General features: G+C 44.5%; 1 protein-coding gene across 3 annotated transcripts in view; it reads left to right on the forward strand.

Annotated features, from left to right (window-relative positions):
* The window catches only part of DCAF12 (DDB1 and CUL4 associated factor 12), a 35,154-nt gene that overhangs the window by 802 nt on the left and 22,334 nt on the right, over positions 1–12,018 (forward strand). For 2 of the 3 annotated variants that reach the window (XR_005953951.1, XM_041422037.1), the window contains exons 1-2: positions 1,677–1,900; positions 2,795–3,049. Coding sequence is in view for 2 of the 3 variants with exons in the window: in XM_041422037.1 (XP_041277971.1) it covers positions 1,820–1,900; positions 2,795–3,049 (336 nt within the window). In the remaining variant the exon portion in view is untranslated. Of the gene's footprint in view, positions 1–1,676; positions 1,901–2,794; positions 3,050–12,018 lie in introns of those variants that run through there. The other variant, XM_041422038.1, reaches the window with a different exon arrangement.

Here is a 12,018-nt window from a genome sequence, read left to right on the forward strand (position 1 = left end):
TGGTTCCCGGTGGTGGGAAGGGAGAGAAGCGCTGGTTCCCGGTGGTGGGAAGGGAGAGAAGCGCTGGTTCCCGGTGGTGGGAAGGGAGAGAAGCCTCTTCTTTCTTGCTTTAGCACAGTTTATGTTTCAGTAGCCTTGATGAATTCCTGAGGCTTTGATAACTAACTCAGAAGCAGGCTGGCTGGTGCACACCATGGCCTAACCCTTGCAAATACATTGCAGCAGGAAAATGACTTGGGGTGAAATCAGAGAAAACCAGAGAGTTACATTCACATTCTAGCAGAATTAGTACAGGAAACAGAGGGTGAAGTGCAGTTACGACTCCCTGGGTGGGATGTGGTCAGCATGCCCAACTTCCCACACACAATCCATGCTAAAGGGGACTGAAGGGAGGGTAGAGTGGAGACGCCAGGGCCAGGCTCTGTTGAAATCCTGGCAAGAGGGGGAATTCAGTGGTGCAGATAAACTGCATAGCAGCTGAAAAACAAGGGGAAGAAGGACATGCCTTGCTGCTGAGCCAGCTACTGAGGCAAGATCACAAATGCCCACCTCCATCCCAGAGGCTACCTCAGGTGTGATACCCACCTGCAGGGTACAACTACCCCGCACTGGACATGATGCATGACTAGAGTTACTCTAGTAAAAGCAGAGTAACTAGCACAAAAACAGTATAAAAGTAAGTTTAAAATGGGGAGAAGTTAGGGAAGGTTCCACTGTAACTTCTGGGATCGACTGACTGATTGAGGCTGAACCTGTCAGAACTGTACTCTGTGTATGGTGATTGTTTATCACAATTGCTCTTAATTTGTTTTTGCAGCCAGATCCCAACACCAGCAATCTTTGCACCTTAACCTGTCACAGTTTTCTATTACATTAATAAAATATGAATGTTCTGTAAGCTGTCCTTCAAGGTGTGAATCCTTCAAGAGCATTAACAGCGCGTAAAACTGAACACTTGAGTGTTCAGCTGTGAAGAGTGTCTCTCTAATGTTTTTGGTGTGCATTCCTGGATCTTTCCTGAGGTGCCAAGAGACCAGCTAAAGGTGTGTAGAAACCCTCAAAGGGGTTTTTGTGTTTCCATGTGACTCTGAAAAAGTCTGCTCTACCACCTTCTCATCTAGCAGATTATTCAGTGAGGAGCTGGACAATAGGAAGAATTTCTTCACCGAATGGGTGATTAGACTTGGGTAATGAGCTGCTCAGGTGGAGGAGTCACCGTTCTGGAGATCTTTTAGGGAAACCCTGGACATGGCACTCAGTGCCAGTCAGGTTGACAGGGTGGTGTTCACTCACAGGATGGACTGAGTGAGCTTACAGGCCCTTTCCAACCTAACTGATCCTCTGATTCTGTCCCCTTTGTGGGAACTCTGACGGACTGGTCGGGCACAAGTGTCTCGGCTTTTCTGGGGCTCTGACAGTCTGATCAAACACGGATGGTTTGGGGAAATCTCCGTTTCCTGGGAAGGATTCCCGAATCCCCCGCTTGTACTGAGCCCGCCTCGCCGCTAGGGGAGCCACACCCCCACCACGCTGGTTCTGCTGCCATGGCAACGGCCGAGAGGGCGGGGCCAGCTTGCCATCCGGTTGCTAGGCAACGGGGTACCTGGGCGGGGTGGAACCGCCGCCGCAAAGCTGCGACTCGACTGTCGTAAAAAGACAAAAAAACCGAAACCCCGTGGTGTTGTAAAATGCCGTGAGGCGCGGCCGGCGGGGCCTGAGGGACAGAGGCTGGGCCCGGTCCCGCTCCATATGCCCCGAACCGCCCCGTCCCGCTCCATGTGGGGCCGCTCCTCGTCCACATCGTCCTCATCCTTCTATTATGGCGCGGAAAACAGTTAGCAGGAAGCGGAAAGCGGCGGCGGCTGCCGCCGCGGGGACCGGGGGACTCCAGGGGGAGCAGGTAAGGGGTGAGGTGGGGGGTAGGGGAGAAGCGCTGGTTCCCGGTGGTGGGAAGGGAGAGAAGCGCTGGTTCCCGGTGGTTGGAAGGGAGAGAGGCGCTGGTTCCCGGTGGTGGGAAGGGAGAGAAGCGCTGGTTCCCGGTGGTGGGAAGGGGGAGAAGCGCTGGTTCCCGGGACTCGGCGGACGTGCCGGTCCCCGGTCGGAAGGCGGTGACCCTGTCCGCGGGATGGGGAAGGAAGGTGTCCGGGGGGGTTGGGGCTTCCGGGGAGGGGCTGCCACGGTCCCGGTGCCAGCCAGGGACCGGTCTCGATGTCACCTGGCGAGGGGCGGCTCCGGTGCTGGTGTCACCCCAAGCGGGGCAGCCCCAGGTGCCAGGGTCGCCAGAGAGGAGGAGCCCTGGTCCCGGGGTCAGTCCCCGCTTCGTGCCCGCGCCCGGCTCGCGGTGCCCCGTTGCGCTCGGCCGTTGTTCGCCGCTCGCTGCCGCGGAGCGATGATGGCTGCGTGGCTCTGGCCCGGCCGGAGGAGGCCGAGCGCCGCGGTCGGTATCGGGGAGTCGCCTGGGTGTCACCCCCGCGCCTGCCAAGCTGAGGGCGAGGGCTGTATGCGCTGCCCCGCTCCCGTGCCAAGCGCTCCGCTTCTTCCCGTGAGCGTTCGGCGTACCAGCGGTGCCGAACCGCCACGGACTGTCGTTGTATTATGGCCGAGTTACTCCTTTAGTAGATATTTGTGTTTAATTTCACCCCTGTTAAAGGCTCTATACGCATTCCCATGTTAATTTCCGTGCGCGGTATTCCAAAGGCTTCAGGGTTTTGCCGGGAATAGCGTTGCATTTGAAAGGGTGGTGTCTTAAAGTTTGTTTTAGTTGCTTTATCCAGTGTCTAACTTTATTCCACAGTACGGGTGGGATCACTCTGTTCACAAAAGGAAAAGGCTCCCGCCGGTGAAAAGGTCTCTAGTGTACTACGTGAAAGGGAGAGAGGTCCGGATGCAGAATGAGTCCAGCTACCACCGCTTGTTGCATGGATACGCAGCCCAGCAGCTCCCCAGCCTCCTGCAGGAGAGGGAATTTCACCTCGGAACACTCAATAAAGTGTTTGCCTCCCAGTGGCTAAACCACCGACAAGTGGTGTGCGGAACAAAATGCAACACGGTGAGTGCCACCTCCCGCTGTTTCCCTTTCCTCTGTTAATTATTCCACCTCCACCCTCAAATGATACTTATCATAAGCAAAGTGTGTGAATGACCAGGAAAAACATTAGGAATTAGGAGTGGAGTGAAAATCGAGCCCGATTAACTTTGAATGAAAGCAGTGCTTAAGGACAATCAGAAATGCTTAAGGACCGATCTGTTCTCATCTGAATCTGTGGCACTGTGAGCGCCAGCGAGGCACCTCTGGGAGCATCTGTGTAATGTTACAGAGCGATTTGCACCTGGTTTCGGGATGAAGAGCAACAGTAAGATTGGATCTTTCCTTTTGTCCTGCAGATGAGAAGCTAATGGACAGATACCAGCGTCTTTAATGGTGGCTGTCAGTACTTGGCCAAACTTGCTGCTAAGGTTCCTTTTTTCTGTTACACTCAGTCTTATACAGTTTGGTTTTACATATAGTTCTGGGCTGATGGCTTTTAAAAGTTGTTCTAAAACTGTGGTTAAACTCCAGGTATTTGTCAGAGCCAGAAGTGTTCTGAGCTTAAAAAAAAAAAAAAAAAGAATTTCAGATCTTCAGTGTTGCTTGTTGACTTCATAATTCTTAACTCTAAAAGCGTTTCCAGTGTTTGAATAGCTTCTCTGGTTTATCTTAACACGCTTCTACAAAAACTGAGAACTCCTCAGGTTCTTGAAGTGATGCTTTGAAACATTTCAGGGGCATATTAAAATGGTGTCCTCTGGGATTAGTAAATGGGGGAGATCATATTTCATAGGTAATATTCACCACAGTAGCCCAAGTGCATTGGCTGAGGTTGCAATTTCATGCAAGGAGTTGTGATTGAATTAGTACAGAATCCTAAACTGCAAGTTAGTTGCTGCCACAGAAGGGAATCGAGGGTGACAAGGAATGAATGCACAGATGTAGCAGCTCCTAAATCTCAGAGTGTATCGGTTGCTGCAATTACTTCTTTGCCTCAAGATACTTCTGTGCCAAAGCCGTGCTCAGTGGTCTGACCAGCAAGGGTCAGTGGTCTGGTTTTTTTCCATTTCTGATGAAACATTCTGAGATGTCCTGTTATTCACAGTTGCACAGGGGGAGGCTTTTATGCAGTAGCTCTTAAGAAGCAAGGCCAAACTGTATTAGCAAACAAAGCAATCTTTCAACAGCAATAAGCTCAAAATAGAATCTCTTTGCTTACTTTCTCCACATATGTTCATCTCCTCAGCCAGTCAGCAGCCAGCACTGGTTGTGGTTGTAGAGTTGCTTACAGGAGACAAACTCCTGCTGAAACACAAGCTCCCAAAAATCTTGCTTACTCTAGCGAGATGACTGTGTTTTATAGAGTGGCTACAATTTTGCTGTGTTCTGTAACTTTTGTAGCTCGGGCGCATCTGCAGTGAAGAGAAATGGGCAAGTGGGTTGTTAACGCAACCTTGCAGAAAATTGTTTGGAACCAAACAATCGTGAAGCTGAAGAGGGATTCAGTAGTATTGTTCCCTTTGCAAATGCTGCAACCAAGGGTGTTTGTCCACAGCCAGACTTAATGTTAGAGACAGACCTCCTCTGTCATTGAGCAAAATAGAGTAATTGCAAAAGAAGTCCCTGAAGCATTGTGAAAGATCCTATATGAATTATGACTGGTGTAATAGCTCTGCCTTGTTTGCTTTGTGCTCACATTTGAACAAGTAAAGCATTAAATTCTACACTCTAATTAGAAGATTTTTCTCTCTCATCTCCTGAGTGAGTGAGTGACCTATTAAAGAAAAACGCCTTTGCTGACTCTCATGTGCTGAAGTTGTGGCATTCAAGTTGGGAGTTAATCGAAAATGCCTTGGTTGACTTCTGCGAGGTTTGCTGCATTGGAGTTGCATTTAATTAAAGTTAATGCAAGAGAAAAATATAAACTCTAGCAGTTATTTTAATCGGGGCTTTACTGTGACACTGAGTGCTTTTAGCATTTCATTTGTAATTTACCTTTCACTGTGCAGTGCCAGGACAATTCACTGTTCTTAATGACAAAACAAAAATATGCTCTTGTCATAGACAAGGAAGTTTGGGTTTAGTCACTTGGCAGTACTAGTTACTATAAAAATACTGAAGAGAATATGGAGTTCTCAGTCAATTACTCTTTTTTGGATGAAGATTATAATTTGTTCAATTATATGGAGTAACTTTTTATCTTTAAAACTATTCTGGGAGGTGAAATAACTTTATTCTTCGCCAGTGGATCATGGGGATCATAGTTGAGCAGCTGTAAATCAAATATTTCAGATATTTGTGTTCTATAAAGGTACATGCTTTTTCTGGTACATTTAGAAATATGGGAACTATTGCAAGCATTCAAGTGTCTAAAATTTCAAGTGAAATCACCTAGACTTTTCACCTTGGCTTTGCAGAGCTGGGATTCCTGTTTGCATGAATTTCCAAGACCTTGCACGCAATGGGCGCTCCTTAATGTTTTTCTGATTCAAATGAATAAGCAGCAAACTTTGGAAGGGTGAAGACATTGAGGGTGTGCTCTGATAGGTATCTAAATTACCAAAAACTGATGCTGTGAAGATATATAGAAGAAAGAAGAATTCTGTCTCAGAAGAAGATATGGTCTGTAATTTGCAGGCTTCATAGAGAAACTCATGAGACTTAGGTAGGACCCAGGCTTATGGCAGATAAAAACATAGAACACAAGGTTCCTGTGTTTTGGGGTTTTTTTTCCCTCTTTACTATTTCAGGAAATTATGAAGAATAAAGTAGCATCTAAAAAGTAGTTTCAGTAATAATTTTTCAGCTTCTTTTACTCTGTTAGTTACATGTACATGTTCAAGATATAATCTTTTCGCTAATTGCAAAGTTAGAGATGAAAAACTATAAGAGCTGTAAATCATTCCCTAAATACAAGAAGCTAATTATTTTGCAGTTGCTTGAGAATGTATTTGCTTGGAATCTAGCTTGGGTTTTGTTTTTTTTTTCCACGCAAGTCCTATAGATGTATTTCCAGTTGCTCGAGAATGTATTTGCTTGGAATCTAGTTTCGGTTTTGTTTTTTTTTTTCCACGCAAGTCCTATAGATGTATTTGTGTTTAAAAACTTCCTTTCTGAATGCTCTGTCCTGATTTCTGAGGTAGCTTTTCCAAGGCATGCTTGGGTTGGTTTCTGAATGCTGGCTGAAACCTTTTCTCTCTTCAGCAGATTACTGTATTGCCTTGGCTGCCCTGCTGTAGATCATCAGCTCTCATTTCCTATTAGAGACTTGAAACTTGTTTCAAGAGATCCTATGTCTGTTCTGTACAGCCCAGTCTTCTTGTAGTCCTGAGATTGTGGTGAGAGTACAATGGGAAGTTCCTCCTCTGTCTGTGAATGTGAACTGTCTACAAGGAAAATTATTTCCCCTTGCTTTGCAAGTTAATGTGTCTTCTGGCTTTGCATATGTGAGGAACCATTGAGATGACAGCTCATTTCTGATCACATGTAGGAAATGAGAAGTCTCCTCCAGCTTGTAGCTCTACTCAAAGTCCAGGGAACAGTGAGTGGAGCTTGCTGTAAATAAACCTCTGATGCCTGTAGTTGATATGTCCATTCACATGGCTTGTGACCAAATTGCCTGATGTTGGTTTCTTGTCTCAAGAGTATTTGCTTTTCTGTCAACTGCATGTGGTATTCATGTCTGTCTGGCAGTTTCTGTTCCAGGTGTGGTGTGAGTTGTAGGGATGCCCTTTAGCAGACGATGTCTGTCACTTCTCCATTCTTTGCCATCTGTCAGCATGTATTAACTGTCTCCCAGCCCCCTGAAATTAAACATGAAGGCCAAATGCAAATAAAAAATTATAAATGGGATTTTGGCACTGCACAGGCCAAAAGTCTGTGGCCACTAGCTGGCAGTGCTTCAGAGTTTCATAGAAAGGTGAAGTGCCTGATTTCAGGGTCTTGTCTCTGGAAATGTGAATTCAAAGTCAACCAACTTGCTGACTGCTTTTACCTCTCTTTACTTCTCAGGTGGTTTCTTTATATTGTGGATTGTTTAGCTTTGGACCCATTCAAGAAGGATGTGTAAGGCCATTACACACTTGAGTTGCCTCTACTGCATAACCTGTTAGTAAGTTTTGTGCTAAGATTAGTGCATGGTAGCATGGCTGGTGTAGTTGCCATTCCCTGTGATGTTTGATAAGTCATAGCAGGTAGATGAAGTCCCAGGTGACTGGAAAAGGAAAGCCATTGTATCCATCTGGAGAAGTGGTAGAAAGAAGGACTCCAGGAACTGCTGACCTGTCAGCCTCCCCTCTGTGCCTGGGAAGATCATGGGATCTAGTTTCCTCCTAGAAACTCTGCTAAGGCACATGGAGGACAGGGAGCTGAAATGAGGCAACCGGCATGGCTTCACCAAGAGTGAGTCCTACCTGACACACCAGAGGCCTTCTGTGATGCAGAGATGGCAGGAGTGGACAAGGAAAGGGTTACAGATGTCATTTAGCTGGACTTGTGTAAAGCCTTTGACATGGTCCCCCACAATGTCCTTCTGTCTAAAGTTGGAGGGCTGGAGCGTCTCTTCTACAAGGAAAGGCTGAGAGAGTTGTTCAGCCTGGAGGAGAAGAGGCTCTGAGAAGACATTATCATGTCCTTCCAGTACCCAAAGGGAAAGTATAGAAAAGATGGGGACAGATGAATTTAACAGGGCTTGTAGTGACTGGAGAAGAGGTAATGCTTTTCCATTAAAATGTCACACTAGATACAAGGAAGATTCTTAAGCTTTACTGTCAGGGTAGTGACACACCAGCGTGGGCTGCCCACACAGCTGCTGAGTGCTCAATCCGTGGAAACATTCAAGGACAGGTTGGATAGAGTTCTGAGTAACCTGGTCTAGCTGATGTCCCTGCTTGTGCTGGGCATTTGGACAAGACAACCTTTAAGGGCTCCTTGCAACGCAAATCATTCTATGCTTCTTTATTTTGATCTTCAGCAGAAAACAAATATATGATGCCAGTTTGATAGTTTAAAGTGTCCATGTTTCTTTGGGGCTTGGTATATATTAGTAAATCTGTATTGGTACAGAAAAAAGAACCTGATGCCAAGTGTTTATGTACAGAAAAGAAAGATATTTATGATCTGAATAAAAGTCAAGGCTGAGAACTTGGAAAAATCAGTCACTGCTACTCAGGTGTGACCAGAAATAGTATTGCTGTAATAGCACAATAAACATTGTCTTCTTTTCTTGTTTTGTTAGCAAAAAACATATTTGAAGGAGAACAAGTAATAATTTTCCAACTGCTGTGAGTGAGATCTTTTTGTGACCAGCCTTAGTCTGGAGTCATGCCGTTGCAGAAGTCGATGTTCCCACCTGTTTGTTTTGGCTAGCACTGATATGCATGTGGCTAGGGAGTCATCTGGATCAGCTTGCTGCTTTGTGTGTAGACAGGTTTTCTTGTAGGGTTAGTTTGACCAAAGCAGATAGAGTTGACCTTGCAGCTACTTGAGCACTAGTTATTGTCACAAGGGTGATACTGTTTAGGTGAATGGCGAGGAGGAAGCACGTAGATTCTCCAAAGATAGCTTAAGCCAGTTGTGAAACTTGAATGTGATTGAGTCTCTCTTAGTGACTGTTTTTAGCAGGGCAGTGTACTTTTGTTGTGTTTCTTTCAAAAGTTACTATGAATGACAAGAATGTGTCCATGATTCCTGAGAGTACTGTGTGAAGAGCTGGTGCACAGAGCATGTTGTGAGCTCTTGCATGAAAAATGAGCAGTTTCTTTCATGCATGTTATTTGTGCCTTTTAGATCTCCATCCATCCTGCTTGTGTAATAAAATCAGGATAGCACCCTTTATTTTTGTTTTGATTGATTTGTCCAACCAACTAAAAGATAGGGCAGGACTGCCTGTTCATCTGCTGTTTTTTGTACAGGGCAGCAGCTGAAGACATGAGTCTATGCTGCCTTGAAATGGCATTCATAGATCTCTTTTTTAATCTTGGCTGTTTAAAGTGAATGCTCTCAGTTGAAGATACATGGGAAGGGAATTTATCTCTATTGGACTGTTAGCTTTCTGGGTGTTTCTTTCCCCTGAATTATTGTGGCCTGAAAGGCAGGCCAAAAAATGAAAAAAAACCTGGTAAACCATTCTGCTCTCCGTACTGCATACAAGAGTATGATGAGTTTTGCAGTTCATACTCTCATCCGTGGATACTCTGTTCCCTTCCACAGTCTTTACTTTTGTCAAGCCAATTAATGAACTTCCCTCACCAGTGAAGTGAGGTAGTTTCTTGATTAACTTGATCATAAGCAGGTTGGACAGCCAAGAGGACAGCCATATAGTAATTGCAGGAAAGCCATTTGCCAGAATTACTTCTCACCACTTCTGCAGGCCAAAAGAAAAATTAGCGTACAGCTATCAATCTCTGCAAATTTGCAAAGATCATGAAGTTTCATGGCTATGTCAGCTGTAGTACCTAACCATGCTTGTCTGCCTTGATCCTTGAGTGATAGCACTGTTGCAAGCTGTACCTGCTTTAAAAAAAGAGGGGAAGTGGATATCTCTCTTTCATGTCATCCAGCCTGTTTCCTTGTTGGAACACAGTTGTGTGGCAGAGAGCATGGCAGCTGACTCTGCTGTGTTTCTCACAGATGAAGTGTGGTCCTTGCATTTCTGCCAGATGGCCGAAGCAATCCGGATTTGGTAAATCCTGGATGTTAAGTTGTTTGGCATAGTAAAGACTGACATGCATGTTTTATTAGAAGGAAGAACAAAATTTTGTGCAAAGCTTAAAATCAAGAGACAAATAACATGCAATTCAGTGTTTTTTTCAGGAGGCTGGTGGAGTTTTTTTTATGTCCAGTGAAAGCATTGTGAGCTGGGTTTTAGTTTTTATATAATGAGTAGCTGGGAAAAATTTCTAATTTCTGTTTGAGATAACTAAACCATGCAGTAATTTTCTCTGTTATCAGGACTTCGTCAAGTCTTTTAATGTCTACACTGCTTTGAAGTTGTTGGCAGATGTAGTTATTTCAACAGTTGAAAATATTTTGTAATCTATTTACTCTGGTGTCTTTAAAACTCCTGAAATGTTATTGAAATTTTCTGCACTCTTAGCTGGGTTCTTCTCTTGTTTCTTAACATTTCTCCCTTTTTAGCTTTAAAAGTGTCTGTCAGCTGTGGCTTATCTTGGCTTCTGTGTGCTGGATTTATAGGGATGATTTCTGGGCAGCCAGAGGTGCAGCTTTTAAGTGTGAGCTTTTGCTTCCTGCTATGCTCCAGGTGGTGTAAGAATCTCTGTGTGCAGGCAGTGGTTGCTTATTTTACTCAAGGGAGGTGATGGTTGTTTTTAAACTACTCAGTGGCCAAGTTCCTTACCAAGCAAGTTGTTCAGCCTGGAGGAGAAGAGGCTCTGAGAAGACATTATCATGTCCTTCCAGTACCCAAAGGGAAAGTATAGAAAAGATGGGGACAGATGAATTTAACAGGGCTTGTAGTGACTGGAGAAGAGGTAATGCTTTTCCATTAAAATGTCACACTAGATACAAGGAAGATTCTTAAGCTTTACTGTCAGGGTAGTGACACACCAGCGTGGGCTGCCCACACAGCTGCTGAGTGCTCAGTCCGTGGAAACATTCAAGGACAGGTTGGACAGGCAGTGGTTGCTTATTTTACTCAAGGGAGGTGATGGTTGTTTTTAAACTACTCAGTGGCCAAGTTCCTTACCAAGCAAGTGGAGAAGTTACTCTGCTTTGCTCTGACCTTTACAGCCAAAACAACATAGGCAGTCCCTTATATGTGCAAAGTTTTTAGTTTTTAGTCCAATTAGTTTAGTGTCACCCTATGCATGGAGATGTGAGCTTTGATTTTATGTTCAGAAGGTTGGTTTATTATATTATTATATATATTATATTAAAATACTACATTAAAACTATACTAAAAGAATGGAGAGAAGATTTATCAGAAAGTTAGAAAGAACAAGAATAGAATGCCTAACAAAGTCTTGTGATTGCTCAAAGTCTGATGCAGCTGCATCTGTGATTGGCTTTTAATTAGAAACAACTCACATCTACCAATCACAGATGCACCTGTTGCATTCCACAGCAGCAGATAGTTATGGTTTACATTTTTTTTCTTGAGGTCTTCAACTCCTCAGGAGGGAAAAACCTTAGCAAAGAATTTTTCATAAAATATCATGGTGGCAGTTTAGCGTTTAGGTAAAGGTATTTTGCATTAGAGTAAGTTTTTATTAACCAACACACACGTATAATGAGGGTGTCAGACAGAATGTAAAGGGGTTTTAATTTCCGTCCTCCTACCAGTTGACTTGTACTTCCAAGTGTGAATCTACTACAGCTGAAGCACAATTCTTCTGAGTCCATGAACATCATTAGGTGTGGATGTGTTTTCCTAAGTAGTGCAACATTAGGACCTGCAGCTGACACCTGCAAGCTTTAATCCTAACTACTAAACTGTTAATTTTGTTTAGGGTTTTGGGTTTTTTTCAGTAGTTGAAGGAGGATTGGGGAGAGAATTGGGCGTTTCTGCTGCAAAGAAAACCTGGGGTGAAGGGGGATATGCACTCACATGGGAAGGACAGGGGAGGATGAGAGGAGAGAAAATGACTGATCCTGATTCTTCAGTGCAGGTGTTAATTTTCAGGTGGTTAGGGCAGAAGGACTGCTGGGTGCATTGTGTTCTTACCAGCTGTCTCCAGCTGTCTCCAGCAGTGAAGGTTTTGTAAGTCTTGGGAAGAGTGAGGAGTGCCTCCCTCCTACTCAGCTACACCTCAGCTGTTGCCATACACCACACGTGTGTACAAAATAAAAAAGTAAGCATGAAAATGATGATTCTGTAGGAATCATCTTTGTTTGTGCAAGACTGCTGCCTACAATCAGTTGCAGGGTGAAGATGATGCATAATTCTAGACACAAATAGCAATGAGTGGTTTTCATCTTTTCTATGGAATGTTGTAACATACCATACGTTATCAGGTTTTGATAGGATCAAA

The sequence above is a fragment of the Onychostruthus taczanowskii genome, unplaced genomic scaffold (assembly GCF_017590055.1).
Source record: "Onychostruthus taczanowskii isolate IOZ18803 unplaced genomic scaffold, ASM1759005v1 scaffold70, whole genome shotgun sequence".
Taxonomy (NCBI): domain Eukaryota; kingdom Metazoa; phylum Chordata; class Aves; order Passeriformes; family Passeridae; genus Onychostruthus; species Onychostruthus taczanowskii.